Source organism: Ammospiza nelsoni, chromosome 3, assembly GCF_027579445.1.
Source record: "Ammospiza nelsoni isolate bAmmNel1 chromosome 3, bAmmNel1.pri, whole genome shotgun sequence".
Lineage (NCBI taxonomy): Eukaryota > Metazoa > Chordata > Aves > Passeriformes > Passerellidae > Ammospiza > Ammospiza nelsoni.
The window spans coordinates 21,484,344-21,505,947 of NC_080635.1; the positions used below are offsets into that span (position 1 = coordinate 21,484,344).

Genomic DNA, 21,604 nt, shown 5'->3' on the forward strand with positions numbered 1-21,604 from the left:
AACTCATACATTGGTACATATTCTGTGTGAAATGCAAATAGAGCAAAATACGTTTTTTAAAATAGTATGCTGTATTATAAATTATTTTATAATTTTCAGTCTTCTGAAGTAACACACTCAGCCAGTAACACAGAAGTGTGGGGGGGGAAAGCTTGCAAAACACAGGTATCATGTTAGAATTATTTTTTCGAGACAGAGGAGGAATGAAAGCAAATGTTAATTTATGTATCCAGGGTTTGTGGTGAAATGTTAACCTAAATCAGCTTTAACTGTGATTAATAATCAGAGCAACAATAGTTTACAGAAATCAGTGCTTTATACTTACATATACAAGAATGTTGATGATGCCTGACTATGGAAGTACGAACAGGGAGATAAAATGGGAAAAATGGGGGAGACTGTATTGCTCAATAAAGCATCAATTGCTGCAGTAGAAGCAGAGCAGGGAGAAATGATTGAGAGGCATTAAAGAATAGATTAATAAGGCTGGGGACTAAAGGCTGAAATGAATTACATGAAATAGGAAGGCATCATTGGAGGAAGTGTTTCCAAATTTGACCTGTGGAAGATGGAATCATAAGGAATAAGGACCCTACTCATGAAAATTAATTGTCACATCACACTGATAATTTTCAAGGAAATTTGCCAAAAATGGGGCAGAATACACTTTTACTGCATAAATCATCACTTTCTTCAGATCATCAACATTTTTTTCTTTTTGCAAAGTGCCACTTTAGTCACTAAGTTCCCAGAGGTACAGAGTTCCAAAATTAATCCCTTGAATCACAAAACAGTCTCATCTATTGAATCACACAGAAAGAACATTCACTCATCAAATGAAGTATTATTCATGCTGATACTTTGCAAGATGTGTAGAAAAGCTGACTGCAACACAGTTGCTCCCATCTCAGTTCTTTGGACTGATCATGAAAACTTTATGCCTCTTCTGTTACCTGTGCACTCTGCCCTTGGTGAGAAATGCATGTCGGTATAGAGAATTTCTCCCTTGCAGCATTTCTCACTTTTCATATCTCCAAAGATCACGTCCACTTACAGACCCGGGTAGACTTTGTATTTTAAAATACAGGCTTTGTATTTTAAAGTGCGAACTATCATAGTAAAACTTCAAAATTGTGACTTTATGGCTTACGGTAACGGGTGGAATTTTAAGAGTGGTGTAGCAGTGCACCCACAAGCAGTTTGTTAGGTGTTTTTGCAGAGTGAGATTTTCCTTTGAGACTGGTGAGTACAAGTGAGAATTGCTGCAGCCTGATAAAATTTCTCCACTTCTGTGCTGGTTATTGATGTTTAGTCATTGTAGAAAAGATGGTTACATTGTATTTGTGAGCATTTTTCATGAAATATTTCAAACAATCAGAAAGTCCAGATGAACTGTTAGAGGTGCTTGAGCCTTAGGAGAGTGAAAGAATTGGCTGCCTTCCTCCTTTATCCCTAACAATTCACACTTGAGAAAGTTCTACCAGAATACTGCTGACATGATCATTCTTGTTCTTGTTGGAGATTAATATTTTCTGGCTCTCATACCAAAATCCTTTACTCATTTTCCTGTACTGCTTTTTACCCAGACTTCTCTACAAATGCTTACGTATGCTATCAAGCGTGGCAGTTTGTGGTCCTTTTGTGATTCTGTTATAGTATGTCATACATAATGCTGGGGGAAACAAGTACTCTTTTCCTGGGCATTTCTTTTTAGAGAAGCCTGAAAGGACTGCTATTGCCTTTACCTAGTCTCTGGAAGTAACATTCTGGTCTCAGTGAATCTAGTTACCTTTAGTTATCTCACTCAGCTTTTGCTCATTTTTAAAAAATTACCCTTAACATCCAAATAAATATGTATCATGTACTTGTTGTTGTGAGGAAATTGTATTTTACTGCAGAGGATATTGTTTCGAGTTGTAAAGACTTGATTTTCTTCTGTCAAGGTGGCTGCTGTATTGTCTAAGTAAAACTCTAAGGCAAGAAAATGAACAAAATGTTACTGCTTTCTCTGAAGAGTCACATGAAAGCATATTCCAGTACTTCTGAGTAACTGTCTGAACAGACTTCATATTTCACCTTGCTGCACACTCACTAAATACTGTTTTAAAAATTCTTTTATATATATATGCACAAAATGAATAAAGTATTTCTGTTTCTATTTTCACTTCTGAGTTAATTCTTTTATCTAAAACTAGGATGAGCCTTCCCATCTTTATTTATATATCTACATGGATTTCAACTTGTTTATTGTGATTGACAGTAAATAAATAAATGGAATATGTGTTGCAAGGGAAAGAACACAGGTTAAAGCAGTTCATTAAGGGGATTTCAGTCAACAGATTTACCAAAGAGAATAAGGAATGTAAAGAAGCAAAGGTGTCAATGAAAAATATTGTGTGTAAAGGAGTCCATAAAAAGTCAGGTTATCAAATGCTGTGTATTCTGAATCTGGGTTTCCCCTTTAACCTTATTGCTAAAATAAGGAGAAATTAGCTTTTTTATGTTCAGTAATCCTATGGCTTTGTTTTGGATGGATTTTATAATGTGGAAATGCTGGTTTTCAGCGAGAGTTTATTTGTGGGATTTGGTCCCCTCCCACCCCATGGAGTGTTGTGGGCAGAGGGTAAATGCCTCATTTTATGTTTTGTGCAAAAGTAGTAGAAAGCTACTGACTTTTGAAAGTCATCATATGTGGTGACAAGAAGAGATATCAGGGGAGTGCAAAGGAACTTCATTATTGCTGCTTATTCAATTTTCAGTTCCCAAAGCCGACATCCCAAGAATACTCTCAGGTATTTGGTGTCAGACCATTAACCTATGTGTGTGAGCCAGCACACTGTACTGTTCTCATTTCCTAAACTGGAGGAAAGGAAAAGAAAAGAGAAGTCCTCAACCCCCTTGCTTCCCCTTCCTGAGACTGCAGACAACTGGATGCTGGGGTCCTTGCCAGATTTGCCTCAAGTAAGAAGATAGTGAGAAATATGTGATTAGCATTTATATCAGAAAGGTAGAACGTTGAGATTGGTACCAGTCAATTGCAAAATTGGTGATGGCAGAATTTCATGCCAGACCTAAATATACTACTCAGTCTTGCAATGCCCTGAAACTTGCAGAGGGTCAAGGGAAGGTACTTCTGCTGTGGTAGAGAGTAAATAATTGAAATTAGTAATGACTTGGCTAATTATAAAATGTTATTTTTTTCAGGACTTTTTGGGCTTCAAAACCAGAAGTTAACTTTGGAAAAAGAAACTTCAAATGTCAGCTTTTTAAAATTTATTAATATCCAGCCTCATATTGCATTATTGTCCAGAATTGGAGAGACTTTCTGATTATATGTTTTTGACACTATGTTGCTTCTGTTACAGACACCAAAGAATAGCAATTTGAAATTACAAGCATATCCAAGACAAAGGAGTTGATTTTAACTTTCAGAAGGGCTTAGGCAAATGATTTTTATGGTAAATTTCATTTTATAGAATAACAATATGTATGGTCAACAAGAGTTCAAAGAGTCAGAAGTTACATTTCTGATACTATGATATGTACATGTTGAATATCTACTAGGTGAGTGCTATGGTTACACAGTTTGCTGTAATCTAGTGAACAACTAAGGCGGTTCTTTGGAATATGTCACCCTTTGTCTTGGTTGTTTAAATCTCTCTTTAAGTCCGTGTATCAGCCTAGTTACAGAAGGGTTGCTGAGCAGGCTTCACTTTGAACTTGTCATTCTAGATGTGATGTGTTGAAGCGTCCCCCAGTTAAAGAGTGGTATCATAAGAGTCTGAAGCAGGTGAACTGCTAAAATTCCAAAATATTAAGTGGTTGGATTCCTGATTAAGGACAAGTCTGCAGCTGTGGTTTAGGCAGGAGAAGGTTGCTGGCGTTCCATTTGTAACTGTTTACACTCGAGGATATAAGAATAATGTGTATTTTGCATGTAAATTATAAATGACACAGGGGATACATGTGAACTCAGCATCGGTGATTTTCTGTATCAAATAACAATTGTAATTATGAGGCCCCAAGACACACCACCACTTGGTAGTAATGCTCGGCCAGGTTAATTTCCAGAGTGAACAATCCAGTCAGATATTTTCCATCAGTGACTTAGTACCAAGATGGTCATGTTAATACACAGTCTGTTTGTGTCTGCTGTCTATTTGGGTCATAACCAGGCTTCTTAGGCATAAGTAACAGTAGAATAGAATCCTTTCTGCTCTTCTATAACCAGCATTGGTCATAGAAAATTGAAATATTTTTCTTTAAATGGCACATAACACTTGAATTGGGGAAGGGTGGAAGTTTCAGTAATATTTCCAGTGACCAACTGGTGAAATTCTGGTTAACAAACTCTCTAGTTATTCATTGCTACCAATATTTTCAATGATACCATATTTTCCAGAGTAAGCCAAATTTATAGAAATAATAATGATACAAAAATAGCCTTTTCCCTTTGTAATTTACTTGGATTTTTATGTAGTTTTTGAAATAGTTTGTTCTCCCCATTTTGATGTAGAGTTCCATGTTATAACCTGTGGTATACCTATTTCTGCAGCATTATAAACATTTATCAGCTTGTTTGACTTCTATGAAACAATACACATTGTCAAGTGTTTCACAAATTATTTTAGTGCTTCTCTGTCTGTACAGAGAAATTAAAGATACTGTTTTTCTATATTTCTAATTTTTAAATCAAATTATCCTCAGATTAAGCCCAAATATTTTTTTTACAGAGAGATCTGCAAATGGTTTTGTTGGCTGGTTCCTGGAAAAAAAAAAATTTTTTAAGTTGGCCAGACATTTGTCACTCATTTGAAGATTTATCATTATTCTTCAAGGATCAGTTTTTTCACCCTGTTATGATAAAGTTTGGGGATGTACATTTTCTGCAAGTGTGTGTGGTGAAAATTACTGCTCCTTGTAACAGCTTGACACACAATTATCCTGAAGATCCTGGTATTCTTTGCTTCTTTTGGCACTTAATAATCTACATGTTTCACTTGTGGCATCTGGAAATACCTAAGCTTTGTCACAATTAGCCATGGGTTTCCAGGTATTCAGGATCAGGACAGCTCTGCTGTATAAGACTAATCAAGCACAGTATCTTCTCTGATTTCCAGAAGTGTGATCCTGCTGGGATGTGCTTTTTTAAAGTTCAGTTATTTATGGGTTTAAGGCTACCTGAGCTAAACTTAGGATTTCCATCTGGGTAGTCACATGTTTGGTGTCCACATATGGAATTAATCTAACTAAATTTTTTAAGCAAGTAACTCCTTTAAGTTTACTTCCTTAGAATTTCCTTGGTATTCTGTCTTATAACTTGAGGGGGGAAAAAAGAGTATTCATTCAGTAAGAGACTCATGATTCTGTAGCCAAGTATTCCCTTCATTTCGGTCCTTTATTTCCAAACTGTATAGTTTTTAGTCTCTTTTCATTTTTATCTTTGCTTATTCTACTCACTCTGTGACCTCTTTTTATTTCATAGAGGGTAACCAGATACACAAATTATGTAAAATGTTGATACAAAACAGATTTTTATGACAAAATGAGATTTCCTGTGTAATTTTCAGTTCTTTTTTTGATAATCACAGTATTCCTATTGCCTTTTTAACTGCTTCAGAGCTTCCAAATGATTTGTAGGGGAAATGGAGCAGCTTTAACAGCTTCTTTCTTGAGTGGTAATAGCTAATTTTGGACATATCACTGTCTACCTGTAGTCAGTGTTGGTTTTTCCCAGGCATTAAGTTTGTACTTCTTGATGTAGAAATTAATTTGACTTTTTAATCATGCATTTGGTTCAGTGTATGTGATATATGAAGATATTGCTGACGTAAAGAAATGCAGTAATATCATGTAGCATGATTTCCTTTTGGGAAAAAAGTACCAATCTTTTCCAATATAGAATTTAAATTTCTAATAGAATGTACAGTAATAATAAAAAAAAGCCTACTAGTATGTAGATCTCAGAAACTTCCTTACAGCCTTTTAAGGAGAATGACATAATTTTATTCCTCTTTTACTGGTGTTGGTTCAAGTAATTATTAAGTATTTCAGTAATGTTATGTTATGTTTTGTTTCACCTAGAACTTGAGTCTTACGTGCAGTCACTTTTCAGCAGATGAGATTTTGCTAAAATATTTTTATTCTGACCTCTTGGTTTTAAATCAGTCTTAAAAATCATTCCTGATAGAAAGGTAGCACGTCTTTCATAGTGAAGAGCTGTGGAAGATTTCCTCTGCGATCTCTGCTGTGGTTCTCTTTCCTGAATGCTACACATAATCATAAAAGCATTAGCTGATCATCTGCTCTCCTCCAAGCAGAATTGTTATCAGTGCTATATCCAATCGGTCATGATTTTGTGTGGATAAATCTTGATACCTCTAGGAATAAAGATTCCACATCCCCTCTGGATAGCCTGTTATTGATGTTGCACTTCTCTTTTAGTGAAGTGTTCCAATGTCCACTGTGAATCTGCTAATCTTACCACTTAATTATTTATTGCCCTGATTCTCGGTTAGTCTTCCTTTGTTTCTGAAATTCTATTTTTTTTTTTCTTCATGCTTTAGGCATGTTGCTTATTAAATGCTTATTTTTGTATTGTCTTGATCTAGTTTGTAACATTTGGTGATGGCTATCCTCTCTTATTTAGCTATCCAATTTTGATCTTTCTTTCACTTATTTAAGATGAAATTTCACCTGTAACGCTTTCCTTCCTGTAGTAGCTTTTGGAGTAACTTCAAAGCTTTTTTTGACTGTGAGTTGAGTGCTGTTGTGTAACCTGGGTATGCTGCAATCATGAGCACAAAAATTTTTCTTTTACAGTTAGGCATTAAGCTGGGTATTTTTCTTCATTTAGGATTAAACTCAAAGTTGCTTTTCACATGTGAGTTCTCTGATGAATGGCTGTGATGCATGACTGGGTCTACACTAAATATCTAGATCAAATCCAGTCTAAAAGGGAATTAACTTGAAAATCTTTATTGCTGTGTTTTCTGCTATTGTGGTCTTTTAACTCTTCTCATACTTGCTGTTGTCCTGCCTTTCTAATATCTACATCTTCCTGAAAAATAAGGCTGCTACATCAGTAATAGATCTCTATCAAGAAGTCATATTAAAGAGATTTTATGGACTACAGAATCCTTTTATGAGGAAAGGGTAGGAGTATATACTTCTCTAACTTTTATTCAGTAGTTCCTGCACTGAGAATTTACTTTTAGATGTTGAAATACTCTATTTAGTATTAATAAACCTTAGAGCTTCACTTTAAATTTGAGGGTATGATGATAGTATTTAATTGGAACTTGCCAGTAACTTTGTCTCTCCTGTTGTTTGAGCTTGGCTTGACTCATGGATTAAAGATGAAAAAGGCTCCTGTTAAGAGAAATTTTTGTTTCAGTAGCTAATTAAAAGCAAAGTACATTGAACTACAGTTGTTGATGCCATAGATGAAGACTGGTTTTGAATTATTGTGCTTTTTTGTATTTTAATTATTTTTCACTGAAAAAAGTAAACTGACCCAAAGAAAATTTGGACTGAGCCAAAGTGAATTCCTTATAACACAGTTTCTTTGTTTCTGCATTTCCTAGAACACTTCAGTTAGAAAAGTTAGTTGATCATGAATCCCAAACCTTTTGCCAATTCCCACGTCTGTGTTACTTTGACTGCCTAGGATTGTTTTTATTTTGTGCATTAACCGATGTCTCTGTTTCTCCATCCCTGTGGTGTTGCCCTTTCCCTGTGGTTGGTTTCCCCACCATATTGGAAAGTGATGAATGTAGAGACTGGGGCTTTTCCCTGTCTTTCAGAGGTCTGAAACGGAGGTAGCTTTTCAGGAGCCCTTTAATCTTGCACAAGATATGAGACTCGTACTCCCAGATGATGGTCCAGGCATACAAAAGGATGTGTCAGGTCCTTCTGAATAGCAGTGCTACACATTTAGGGAGAGGGTGAGGACTTTTACATACCCCCACTGAAGTGGAATGGTTTGGATCCCAGCTGAACCAAGAAAAGAGGGAGAGGGTTTCAGTTGCTGAACTGTTGGATGACATCCTTCACTACAGGGAGAGGAAATGTACCTTGGATGAGTAATAAAAAAAGAAAACCTCCAATTTTGCTTCATTCTTATTTAACTAACATTTTCACTAAAATAAATAAGCATATGGGCAGAACAAAAAATGAAGATCTTGACCTTTGAAAAATGATCATTCTTTATGGTTACTGTGATTGAAAAAATTATTCCTTTTAATAGAAGTCACCATATCTACAATGCAATTTTGTAAATATTTTTTGCAGGTTCTCTGTCCAGATTGTAAATACAGCTGCATTGTTTACTCTTTTCTTTTTCCCTTCTATTTTGAAAAAACAGGGCTTTTAAACTCTATTTAAAAGTCGAATAGTTACACTCTGTTCAATGTTTCTCTTTTTTCCTCTCTCTCAACAAATTAAAAAATGCTCACAGGCTTATTTTTTTTTCTGTTCCATTTAAAATTTTCTCTCCCCCCAACTCACACTCCCATTCTTGTTGCTAATGAATGTATCATCTAAAAATAGATATGTTCATCATTCTATAATATTTTGTATCTTTCTAGATTGGAGGCCAGTGTAATTGTAAGAGACATGTGTCTGGCAGACAATGCAATCAGTGCCAGGAAGGATTCTACAATCTGCAACAGTCAAACCCTGATGGCTGCAGTCCCTGTAACTGTAATACCTCTGGGACAGTCAATGGAGATATTACCTGTCACCAAAATTCAGGACAGTGCAAGTGCAAAGCAAATGTTATTGGTATGTGTAATGCAAGAGTTCAGAGCCATTTTTCTTGTTTTCTCTGGAAATAAAACACACTTGGTTTCTAAATGAAAGGTATAGAAAGCTTCTTTGCTGAAGGCAGATTGCAAAAATGAATGAAATTAACTGTTGAAAAATTATTAATTTAATAATTCTATCAAACTACAGCTTGAAGCTTAGTTTAATCAACCCTTTAGAAGTTTCTTTATGGCGTAGCTATGTTAGCTTACTTAGCTCCATACTAATAAGTCACAGAAATAATGTAATTTGCTTACTGTGTAGATGTTTCTTTTAGGAAATTAGCACTTTTTCAACATGTTTTGTACTTAATGAGTTCGAAGCAAATCGTTTCCATGCTAGTTTCCTTAATAGACCAAAATAAATGGATTTTTTCTCAAAATATTCTGTGCTACAGGGTCCTTTGTGATAAATCTATCAATTTTTTTCTATTATATTTCTTTGAACTGTTCCTATGAAATGCAAAATAAGTCAACATAATTCCACAGATCATGTACATAGCTAGGGTTAGTTATCAAGGGCCACATAATTTTAATTTTGTAATTCAATGCCAAGCTGATTATAATAAACTGCTACCTTCTGTGTTATTTATCATTTTTTTTACAAGACGTGCTTTTTTGTTTGTTACTCCCACAGGTATTTTTCAGAAATTAGATTTGATTATAGCAATTTATTACTTCCAGCATATTTGAGGGGAGCCACAGCCACATAAGGACAAAATTTATCAAGTGCCCAAAATACACAGTATATATAATACACTTTGAAATGTTGATGTATGGGAATATTATGCAAGGAGAATTTCCTGATAAAGTGAGCCTTGCATGGTAACTGTACATGTCTCAGACTATACATATGTCTCAAAAAGAAAAATTCCTCTTCTGCTTTGTTATTAACAGAATTAGTAATCTATTTTTTCCTCACCCTAACCAGGTTCTAGGTTGCATTAATAATGTTCAAGTACATGTTAATGTATTTGTTATTATATATACCTTCACTTGTGAATGTTGACTCATTTGTAATGTTGTCTTTCTTGCTTTTGGAAATTAGAAGAAAATGTAGAATAACAACAAATAATGAAAATAGCTCTAAACAGATTGAAGCCTGAACAGTTTCAGTCCTTTTTTCCTGCGGAATGCTGTATTTTTCATACAATGAAAGGATGCTAAGAGTAGAAAACCTCTGTGCATCTTAAACCCTTTTTCTACCTTCAAGAAAAAGGACTTCAGAGCATTCTTAATTATATATTCATTGCCTGCATTTTACATTTGAACCTGTGAAAACACTTCTTAATTCGGTGGCAGTTGGGCAGACAAGAAATTCACAGTCTGGTTCTCACATATTTGGTTATCTACATATTATATTTTCTCCCCTTGATGAAAACATTAAGAACTGTTTTTATTTTCACTGAAATAGTTGTTGAAAAAAAAAAGGCAAGTGTGGATCTATGCTTTCTGTACTTATCTGTAATTATAATGGGGGGTTGTACTTTTGCAAGTGTTTGTTTGCAGGATAAAGACCTAATTCTTTCCAGACTAGATTCTATTTTTTTTTTTTTTGTTTTCCAAACCAATTGTAAATAAGCTTCTTTATATTGAAACGTGTGCAGCAAACTTTACCAGGGGACTTTGCTCTTTGCTCTAAAAACCAATTTAGAAATCCAATCTGTCTGTTGCCATTTTCATCTCTTTAAACAAACACAATAACAGAAAAATGCAACTATGGACTGCAATGTTATGAAACATGAACTGTTAGAGTTAACACAACTGTTAAATCTTACTAATGATTCTATCACCAGTAAAATACATTAGCACCAATAATTTTATTAAAGTAGGTCATTCATCTAGAATAAAAAGGTAGAAGAATGTGAATTAAATGCCAAGCGTGCTAACTCCCCTGTACTTGTTAACATTGAATGTGATGCCCTGTAGGCCTTCCTCAGTATCGTTAGGAATAGATTACCTGTCAGGAATATGTATGGCATATTCAAATAAGCACTGCGCATATTTTAAAAACTGATATGATATGAATCCATGTAGACCAATTTTAATAGTTCAAAATGAGTCATAATTCTTGTTAACAATACAGTTATTTTTAAAATTTGCAGCAATAGTGGTCCTTTTTTATTTTCCTTATTGAAATTAAATGATATGCCTTAGGTGAGTCATTCATCACTGTTAAAGCAACTCGCCTTCTGTTGGAGATTTTGAGTTTTTATCCATATATATATATATTCATTCCCTACCACTTTTAGTTTTATTTTTCTACATGTAAGTTGCTAGGTGTATTTTTCTGTGGTTGTGGTTTTTTTTTTTAAATGATGACAGTATTTTGCTAGAATATTGTATTTATATTTTCCTATATGAAACAATTAAGTCACAGCTTCATAGTGAAAGATTTTCTCTCTGCAAGGGAACAATACGTAACTGAATTTGCATTTTTCGTATAATAATCTAGTTTGCTTTCTTGTAATGTACATTATATAAACTAACATATAAACGCCATCCCTTGGGGCAGGGATAAAGCAAGCATTGACTTTGAAAACAAAGCTAATAAAACTACAGGATGAAGCATGAAGAAAACAGTTTATATTTTAATGTACTGCTGGAGTTAACTAAATCATACATTTAGATAAAAATATTTCATTTTGGATTATGGAAAACATTTTCTGCTTTCTGTAAGGGCTAACAATAAAGACTAACAAATGCAATCAATGATAAAACTGAAGTATGGTGTTAAGCAAATAATTTGTTATAGTTAGTCTAACTTGTGCTGTCTCAGTGTATATTTAATGTTTTTAATACAATGTATAAATCTATTATCAGAACAGATTGTGAGCCTAGTGCAATTCTCTGTGTATTGCATTTCTGCAGTATAGGGTGAAGAGTTCACATAGGCATTGATTGTGCAACAGGTGCTGTTCTGGGAGACAAAGAGCTTAATTCTGCATTGTCTTAGAAATGTTACAAAGAATCTCTTGCAGAACTATCTCAAATTGTATTAAGAGACCAGCAGAAATGCATTGCTACTGAAACAGATTGGAAAAGTAAACAGATTTTTGGGATGCCACAGTTATTCAATTGATCTGTGCAGCCTCGTCACTCCTGTTAATTATGCTGGCGAAGAATCAGTCTTTCCTTTCTTTTTTTATTTCATTGTAGTGTAATTACACTTTTAAAAATTGAAACTAATAGCTTTTAAGATTTTGGGTTTTTTTATTAATTCCTTTTCTCTTTCCAGGCCTGAGGTGTGATAGTTGCAATTTTGGATTTAAAGCTCTCAGATATTCTAATGAAGATGGATGTGAGCCTTGTTGGTGCAACAGCCACGGCTCAGTGAGCCAATTCTGCAACCCTCTCTCTGGGCAGTGCAATTGTAAAGAAAGAGTGAAAGGGCTTCTCTGTGACACCTGCATGGACAACTTTTATGGGCTGGATGTAACTGGTTGTAAGGCCTGTGAATGTGATGCTGCAGGGTCCATTTCGGGAACCACGTGCGACGCGAGGACGGGGCAATGTGCGTGTAAACCAAATATCGGGGGAAGGCGCTGCGATGAGTGCCTGGATGGGTACCACAGAGTGCAGAAGGGTCACTCCTTCCTTTGTCTGCCATGCAACTGCGAGAAGGCAGGGACAGTGAATGGCTCTCTGCTTTGTGACAAAGCGACAGGACAATGTCCTTGCAAAGCTGGTGTGACTGGCCCTCGGTGCAGTCAGTGCATGCTGCAGACGTACAACCTCAGCATGAGCAACGCCCGCGGCTGCCAGCCCTGCCACTGTGACGCTCTGGGCACGCTGGCAGGAACAGCTTGTGACCACCTTTCTGGGCAGTGTGTCTGTCTGCCTCAGCGCCAGGGGAGGAGGTGTGATGAGTGTAAACCAGGTAAGGGAACAGAAAGACAATCGATTTGATGTAGTAACTTTTGCTTTGTTTTTTATCTTTTTTTACAGTTTTTAGTATGTGTTTGGACAGCTTCACGTCTGACATATATTTATATGTCATATAATATATATGTATATATATATATTATATGTATATATGTATATATGTATATATATATATACACTATATGTATATGTATTATATGTATATATGTCATATAATTATTTTTCCATTTCTTCCTAACTCTGTGAGTGAGAAGGAAGCATTATTTTCCTAATCACCACCAAATATTTATTCTATTTTCAGATATAATTTGTATAATTTGTGTTTCAGTTTCAACATGCCCAAAATAAGGCTAGGCTACTTCTGGATATTGAGAAAATATACGAATAATCATGTCCCAATCCCTGAATAAGTGGTAAATTGGCATAATCTAATGAACAGCAGCTATCCTCATAATGAAAAATGTGGATTTGGAAGGCAGAGTGCATGCTCTTCAGGAAGGGCACTTCATGCATAAAGCTGAGCATGGCAGGGGGCACAGAGATGGTTGCTTAAACTTTGATGAGGCTGGCAAACATGCCACTTAGAAAGCATTCACCTGCCTTGCTGTGTTGGGGTTGCGCTGGCTTGCACAAGGACTGCTTACAGTTTGGCCCTACAAGTAGGTGATATTTGCAGTTTGCTACATATTTGTTCAAGATTTTGTGCCATATTTTTAAACAGAGTTTAAAAGTTCACTGTAAGTGGGGAGCTCTGTAGTTATATTTCAATGTTTTTGTTTTAAAAAGTAGATGGGTAAAATGAAACTATAGGTAACGTTAACCTACCCTTCATCATAATATTAAGCAGATAGATTTAGTTCAAATTAAATACATATGCAATTTATTCAAGTAGCAGGTCACATTAAAAGGTACATTATAGCTCCATTGGTTTTAATATGCCATTCAATAATTTGAACAGAGGTTAAAAAAGCTGCTTAACCTCCATTAAATATTTTTTAAAATGCTTTCATTTAAATTATTTTAGGTACATATACTAATAAATAAGGCAGCATTCTGTTTTTCTTAGTTCCTCCTCCAGTGCTATTTGACCTGCTGACCCTCTATAGCAGCCACTTAATCAGAGATCGGCAGAGGAGTGATGTCAAGGCTCCCTGAGTCAGTGACCGCCCTTGTCCTTGGGAAAGAAAGGCCAGGGTTTATGCAGAGCTAAATGGTTTAAAAAGGTTTAATTGATAGTGTGAACAGGCTGGCTTGTAGAAAAGCTTACATGGCACTCAGAGGAATAGTCCCACAATAGTTCCTGGTAAAAAGAGAAATAATTAAAAAAAGTATTTGTGTAAGTATTATTTTTAAATTTTCTAACTAATAGCTTTAAGCATGTATGTGCTGAGCACTGAGCTCTCTGCTGCAGGTGAAAGTGTAAATTTCTATTTTTGTAGAAGTGCTGTATTGCTCTTAGTAGAGCACAGTGAGCTGTGCTATTTTCTCTGTTTAGTCAGAGCTTATTTAGATGTTTAGTATTTCTAACTTTTATGTAAATATTCTTTGTTAGTATGTGCCAAAAGAGATTTTTCTCCTGAACAGGGAAGACTATAAAAAGTCTTCTATATAGAAATATAGAAGATTTTAATTGGTTTCAAGTAATTAGACATGTCCTATGGCTTTTTTTTTCCTTATCTTTGGGACAAAGATAAGAAAAGGTACTCCAGGTGTATAAGAAAATGTACTCCAAGTGTATATGTAACCAACACAGCCTAATTAAAGCACACACAAATTAGTTAATACTGGCAGCCCTGAAAACATACTGAGGATTTCTGCATCTGTTGGGACATTTCAAATTTATGACAGAAGGTAAGTGGCATTTAAAATAATGTCCCAGTGTAGCCTATCTTTTATGTGCTTTCATAAAATCCGAGAAGTTTTCAGCAGTTACCAAAATCTTAATGCAGAAAGAGTTGCCAATTGAGAAAAGATCAAACTGGTCATAGTTTTTGGAAATTGTTTTATAAGGAGACTGTTTTTCTTAAAGCACTTTTTGGCACATTCAGCCATGTGTTTCATCTGCTAGGCTGTATCCATGACCTCCTGTTTTCCGTTTTGTTTTCATACAAGTAACATTTGGGTAGATTGGTGTACATTTATTTTCGCTTTAAACTTATAGTGTATGCAAAGAAAGGAATACTTGATTCTAGCTGAAACAAAATGAAAGAGCAGTTTTACCTTGTACAGAAACTTGCTTTTGAGATGTCCTACGGTGCAGTGGTCAAAACACAGGTTCTCTTCAACCCCCAGATTGTTGTGAGCATTTTGTCCCTGCCTCATTCTGGAACAGTATGGCTGACTGGGATTTGTGCCATACAAATCCTGTTCAACACAGGTCTTGGATTTTGTTACAAGAGCAGCAAAGCTGTAAAAAGACATTTTGTTATGTAAGTTCTTTACTCCATAGCCACAGGTTTGCATAGAATGCTACATAGTATGGAAAAGATGTAATGGAACATGTAGAATGTGTGTCTGTGGACCAGTACTGAGGCTTTGTGCACATATTACCTCTCTTGGCCAGAAGAATGTGAATTGTCTTGTGACAGCAATGCTGCTGTGGGTAACTGCATTTTGAAGCCCAGGCTGTGGTTAAGAAATGAGCATTACTGCCACAGATGGTAAGGATGTGAAAGTGCTAAGGAAGTGGTCATGTGTTCCTTCTCTATGCAGCGGGAGAATGCTAAGAGGATGATTAAAAAAAAGAAGCAGAATACTTTGTTATGACTTTCATTCTTCCTTTTGAAAAGTGTGTTTGATTGACAAATGTGATCAATTATGGTTGAATTGGAAAAAAATCTGAAAAAGAATAAGCATAATACTAGTTACATACATAGATCTCAGAGAGATTTGCAGTGGCTGTCTTAAAATTGGAAATTGGCTCTATTATACAACAGTGGATCCTTCATAAAGCAACTTTTATGAGCCCTTCTAACCTTGCTGTAAATTAAGCTTGCATTAAGTTATTACTCTTTCCTAGGTGGACTCAAACTCTAGGTGGTGAAAGTAAATAATAATAATTATGACAAACAGTATGCATTTGTAATCTTGTATTTCCTCTTTTTCCTCTACATTTGATCATGGTAATTTACTTACAAATTAGTTGGGGAAAGAAATTTTTCTCATTTTCCTATCCCTCACTTTAAAAAAAAAATGTTTTGCCTTTACCTGCTACTTCTGGGTAAAAGAAAGTAATTGTGGTAGTGTCCAGAAACTTTTAGAGCATTCCTAAAAGATTATAATAAAAATGTCCTACCAAATCCTTCACTGCTCTACAGTGGTTTAGGCAGTGTGGCTGTAGGAGAGCCCGGATGTTTAACACTAAGGTATAGATTATAATTAGTGATTTCACTGCTATGATAAAAGCAATATATGCTGTAATCCTGCTCAGGGAAACAAATTTATTTTCCAGAGATGTGCTAATTTGTCCATTTTAGACTTCTCTTAGATGTTACTATGTACAAAGGAATTGTAGAATCATAGTTCTATGCAAAATTTCAGATGGACAAGGGCCTGGTTTAGCCTGAGCGCTTATCACTTACTGCAGCTGTAAAGTGGGTCCTGAGGAAGTGCTTTGACCTTCTGCACGAGTCCAAGGCTTCAGCTTGTTTCCATCCCTCCTGTTCGGTTCTTGGAGTGGAGTCGTTCATTGTGCTCAGGAGTGACATTGCTGGGAAATAGTCTCCTGTATTTATGCACAGGATGGGCACTGCAGAGCGCAGAGAAGTGCAGCAGGAGATAATACATGCTGCCTGACTAATAACTTCAGGCTATTTGCTCTCTGTGCTGCCTCACTTCGGGGCCTCTCTGGAATAAAGTGCCAGCAGCGTGGTTTTTTATGATGCGAATGTATGTTAACTGGAGACTGATATCACTTCACTGTCCACTTGAGATTTATCTCACCGAGGACCAGAGGCTAAACTTGAACAAAGATTTGAGCAGTAAAATTCTAATGTTTTCAATTTGTTTAGTTTCTCTGCTATTTGGATATGAACTCACAGTGCAGCACTGCTGCAAAGACAGAGAATACCACCCTAGGGGTGTATATATACAGCTATCTCTTGTAAGACAAATAATAAGGCCTTGGGCAATATGACATGTTACAATATAATTTTGGGCTACTTATTATAAAGCAGGACATCGGGAAGTTATTGGACAGCAAAAAATATTCAGTAGCTGAGAACATGGCTTAGAAACTACAGATTGAACTTGATGTGAAGAGAGGGCAAGTGTCTGAGAAGTCTGTGCAAATGCTGTATATCTCAGTAGCAGATGAAATTTTTCTATTGAAGTTGGACAATAATAACTAATAGCAACCAGCTAAGGGAGATAGAAACTCATATCAAGGGCCCTATTTTAGGTTTCATGTTCCAAGATAGGTCATTGTTGCTGTCTAGTGTCTCTTAATACTGTGGTACCAGGATCTTTTGCAGAGCTCTCAAGCATTGCTACATTTTAAATAAACTGTACTCCTCCAACGGGGGAGGAAAAAAATAAAGAGAAGACCAACTTGTGTGAATAAAACAGTTAAATATTTATTAATAATCAGGTAAAAATAGAATATGTTTTGGAAACTTATGTAATTATATTTTTACTAGTGTGCCATTACTTGAATTGTCTTCTGATCAGAAAGAAATTATTACAATGAAATAAGGCCATACATTGTGAAATAGATTATGCAAGTGGAACAGCATCATTAAGAGAATGTGTGTAAAAGCTCTTTCATTAGGAACTTCAGGTAAGGTTGTGAATAATGGGTAAATTCTTGAATGGCCAGATTAGAGGTGTATGTGACTGTATTTTTCAGTAATAGATAAATATCAGCATAAATAAAGATTGCTTGTAAGTGCAATAGGATGAAATATGGCATAGCAGAATCATACCAAACATACTGTGGGAAATGTGAAATGAATGCTCAAATTCATAATTTGAAATAATACAGGAACAGGACAGGGTTGAGGGTGAAAGCTGTTTAATACCAGATCAGTAACTTTCTTTTATCAATTTCTTAGTTTCTGTGAAAGTATTTGTGTAGGTTACAAGCTCTATGTTAAAGAGGAGTAAAATATAAATAAGAAATGCTCATCAAATATTGTTTTTACAAAGAAACTCTATCTTATTTCAAGGATTAAGTCAAGCACTGTTGAGAAAAATGAGGAGACATTCTTAAGAAGATACGTGCATTTCTTATGGTTTGCAGTTGGCCATTTTCAGAGCTGAGCTCTCAGACTGGAATGGACGAATGTCTCTTCACTTGTGCTGCATTTATGAGTATTTCTCATGTCCTTGGGTCTTTCCCCACAGAAATGTTAATGTATTCCCCCTGTTTTGCATTTGCACTGGCTAAGAGTCTGAAGAGCGATAACCAACATTCTCAAAATCCCTGTCTTTTGCAGGTTTTTATTTTTCTCCATCCAGCGCCACTGGCTGTCTGCCGTGCCTGTGCCACACAGCTGGTTCTGTGACTCAGATCTGTGATAACTTCACCGGCCAATGTAGTTGCCAAGATGCCTCTGTAACAGGACGGACTTGTGAACATTGCAAAGAACTTTATTTTGGATTTGACTCTGTCACAGGGAGGTGAGTTCTTTTCTTTTCTTTTAGGTCACTTATAACCTCCTTGTCACATTTTTTCTCATGGCTCAGTCAAGGGTTTAGTGACAATGGAAAGATATGTTCTAGGTAGGTAATCCTTCTATGAGTTCATGTGTCCACTCTGATTTACATGTGATACACTACACAATCCCCTGTGCTCCCATGAGATGAAGAAAATAGAAATTTTGCTAGGATTTAAGTAGTAACAGCATGAAAGGTCTATAAGGCTAAGTTATAGCAATTTGTTAATTGTTTCCCTATGTTTTTTCTGCATCTTCAGTAAGGTGTGTTGTTTTCTGAGGTGTTAACCATTGACTATTAAAATGCAGGTAATTTGCCATTCTTACAAACTAGTGAATGCTATTGAAGATTTCAGGAAGATGTAATGGGGGATGGTGGGGAGAGAAGGAGAAAACTACAGATATCCCTGACTTCCCAAATTTCTTTTGGTAAAAGCAGTACAAATATTCACTCCACCTTGACTCTTAAAAATTTGTTTTTCTGAAGCAGTGCATTCTTTTTCAACATTTTCTTATGTGCCACAAGGTAAATTGTATTTCTAATGCAGCGTGGTGTCTTTAGGTACATGGATTCCCTGGATTATAAGGGGAAAACATATATATAGTATAGTGCACTGTTATTTCAACTACTGCACTATCTTTTTTTTTCCAGGATCATCTTTCTTGCCTAGTCCTCACAATCTCAATTTCCTTTTAAAGTATTGTCCAGAAAGATTGCACGGCTCTTATGCTATTATCTTTTCATACAGACTGATGGTGTTAAATTGTTTTGTTATATTTGTTATTTTTGCCTTTTAAAAAACCAAACCCACATACCACAGGCAAAAGCAAAACCTGTACAATGTTCCCCTCCCTCTTCTCCTCTCCCCTAACTAGTCTGGGGTAGACATGCTTTTAGGCAGTGATTAGTAATGTCATCCTGCATATATTTGACATTATTCTGCAGATTTTTCACTTTAACTTTTATGTTACTGTCACTCATTAGGAGATTTTTAAAATTATTTTTTACTGTTTCGGGTCACAGAGGCATCTGCTAATAGCCATAAAGTAATCTGTAGGAATAAGGACTTCCTATTTTCACTTCCTGTCATTTCTAATGGTGAGAAATAAAGACTGTGTAATATTAAAGTTCCCTCTGAAATATATTTTCCTTAATATTAATGATATCTTTTTATTTTAGTTACTTGGAATAGATTCTCCCTTCACCCCTCAGTTTTAGCACATTTGTGCTAAGCAATAGCTTTTCTGAGCTAGATACTGGCTTTCAAATACCTGCATTTTAACCTGTCTTTTGCAATTCAAAATGTGGAAATATAAATCATCTAGATCCAGACCTTGTAAGGATAGAAAGTTTTTAGAGTTCTGGGATTTGAATCTGAATTGGCTTTAATTCCTTAATACTAGTTAATCGTCATGGCAGTATTGAAGACTACTCTGGTTGTATGATGAACTTATGTTGCATTTTCTTGGCTCTCTTTTCATTGTTGTCTTCTTGGGCAGTGTACCTCTGTTCCTCAGGCAGAAACTTTTATCCACTGACAATTATAATGCAGGTCTTTATTTGTTAATCTATTTTATTCCATTTCTTTAACTGTTAATATCTTCATAAAAAGAGTAATATGCTTTTTGTTTCTCCATAAAGTTGCCAGGTCATTTAAGCCATCCATGCTCCAAGTGTCTCTTTTAAGGACAGAAAAGGATGTGAGCTATCTGTAGTGGCAAAGACATATCTGTCTTTGCACAGTAGCACAAAAGAAGCAGAAACTGTGATACACGGAGATTGTGAGGCTTTAAAATTCTCCCACACTGAATGCAAATGTGAGCTGATTTATTTTGTGCTGTTTTTGAGATAAAACAGGAACTCCATATTCTTTAATGCATTTCAGGTTATGAAGCAGGAAAATTTCTTGGCTTTTAACAAATTAGGAATACTGAGTGTTTGCAGCAATCTGAGCAGGTCTGTAATGGTTGTGAGCATCTGTACACATTTGAAATGCTTAACCTCTGTATTGTTTACTATAATGAACTGGTCAATGAATATCACAAATTGTTTATCTATTTATATATATATCTTGACAGATTACTGTTTATGAAATCTATTTAGCAAGTGAGGTTTTCCCATAAGGATGAAAAATGAAGATTTTAAACAGATTGCTGGAGAGGCTCTAACTGCACCTAGAGAGTCAATGTAATAAAGGTTTCTCTATATTAATATTACAAAAACCATTTATCCTCAGAAAATCAATATCACAATTCATCTTGGCATGACATTTCTCTTTCCATGTTTTAAAAGTCTGTTTTCCTTGAGTATATATAATTCTGTTTTAATAAAACTCAAATATGTTTGACTTAGAGTACCTTGAAAAAGTAGCATTTGACAAGAATACTGCAAATATTTTTCACATGATTAAAAGTTACTTATCTTTTAAAAGAATTGGATTTTTTTTGAAAATTCATAATTGACTGAATCCTTAATTCTGACTGAAAAGCATGAACTATGCCTAACAATAAATCCAGTTCTAGTTTTTTGCAGTTAAAGCACATGATGCGTGTGATTGCACAGAAATAATGTGTAATCCCATGGAGCAGAATATGGTGAAATATCTGCTGTTATTTGCAGGATCAGGAACCTCATTCAGTATAGGTGAAGGTAGGGAGCCTACACTTTTCCTAGAAGAAAAATGCAACAAGGAGAAAGGAGCAGCCCCACCCTGCCAGGCTGAGAACTATCACTGTGACTATATGGGTGTTGAGTGTGGTTGTCATGTGTGAATGATAATCAAAACTAGAATAATCAGGAGACCCTTATTCATAAGAGGTGCAGCAATATACAGGAACAATAGGAGAAGCTTGTCTTTCTCTGTTTATCTATCAAGAAACTTTTGTTAACATCGCCCCCCTACTAAATAATCAGCATGTAATGAAATTATGAAATAATAATAAAATACTGTCTCACTGAGTAAATTTTTTTTGTAACTTAACTGGATTTAGTTAAAGTACTCTAAACAAAACCTCTATTTAAAGGGGGATTTGGTTGCACTGTCCGTAGATGAAAAGACTTTTGAAAAAATTGCCCTTTTCTCTTGACTGTAAAAGAGAGCAAACCGCAGTATAGTGGCTTCCAAGAGAGAATGTATTTTATTTATTCTCAAAAGGATATTAGTCCATAAAACAAATTTGCAGCTTATTTTGCAGCTTTAGCTTTTATCAGCCTTTTTAAGGGTGTTGAATGATTCCCCAGGAGATCACACAGCACGAGCT

General features: G+C 35.5%; 1 protein-coding gene across 1 annotated transcript in view; it reads left to right on the forward strand.

Annotated features, from left to right (window-relative positions):
- The window catches only part of USH2A (usherin), a 372,326-nt gene that overhangs the window by 49,741 nt on the left and 300,981 nt on the right, over positions 1 to 21,604 (forward strand). The window contains exons 11-13 of the mRNA XM_059467734.1: positions 8,589 to 8,784; positions 12,043 to 12,684; positions 18,125 to 18,308. Coding sequence (XP_059323717.1) covers positions 8,589 to 8,784; positions 12,043 to 12,684; positions 18,125 to 18,308 — 1,022 coding nt within the window. The remainder of the gene's footprint in view (positions 1 to 8,588; positions 8,785 to 12,042; positions 12,685 to 18,124; positions 18,309 to 21,604) is intronic.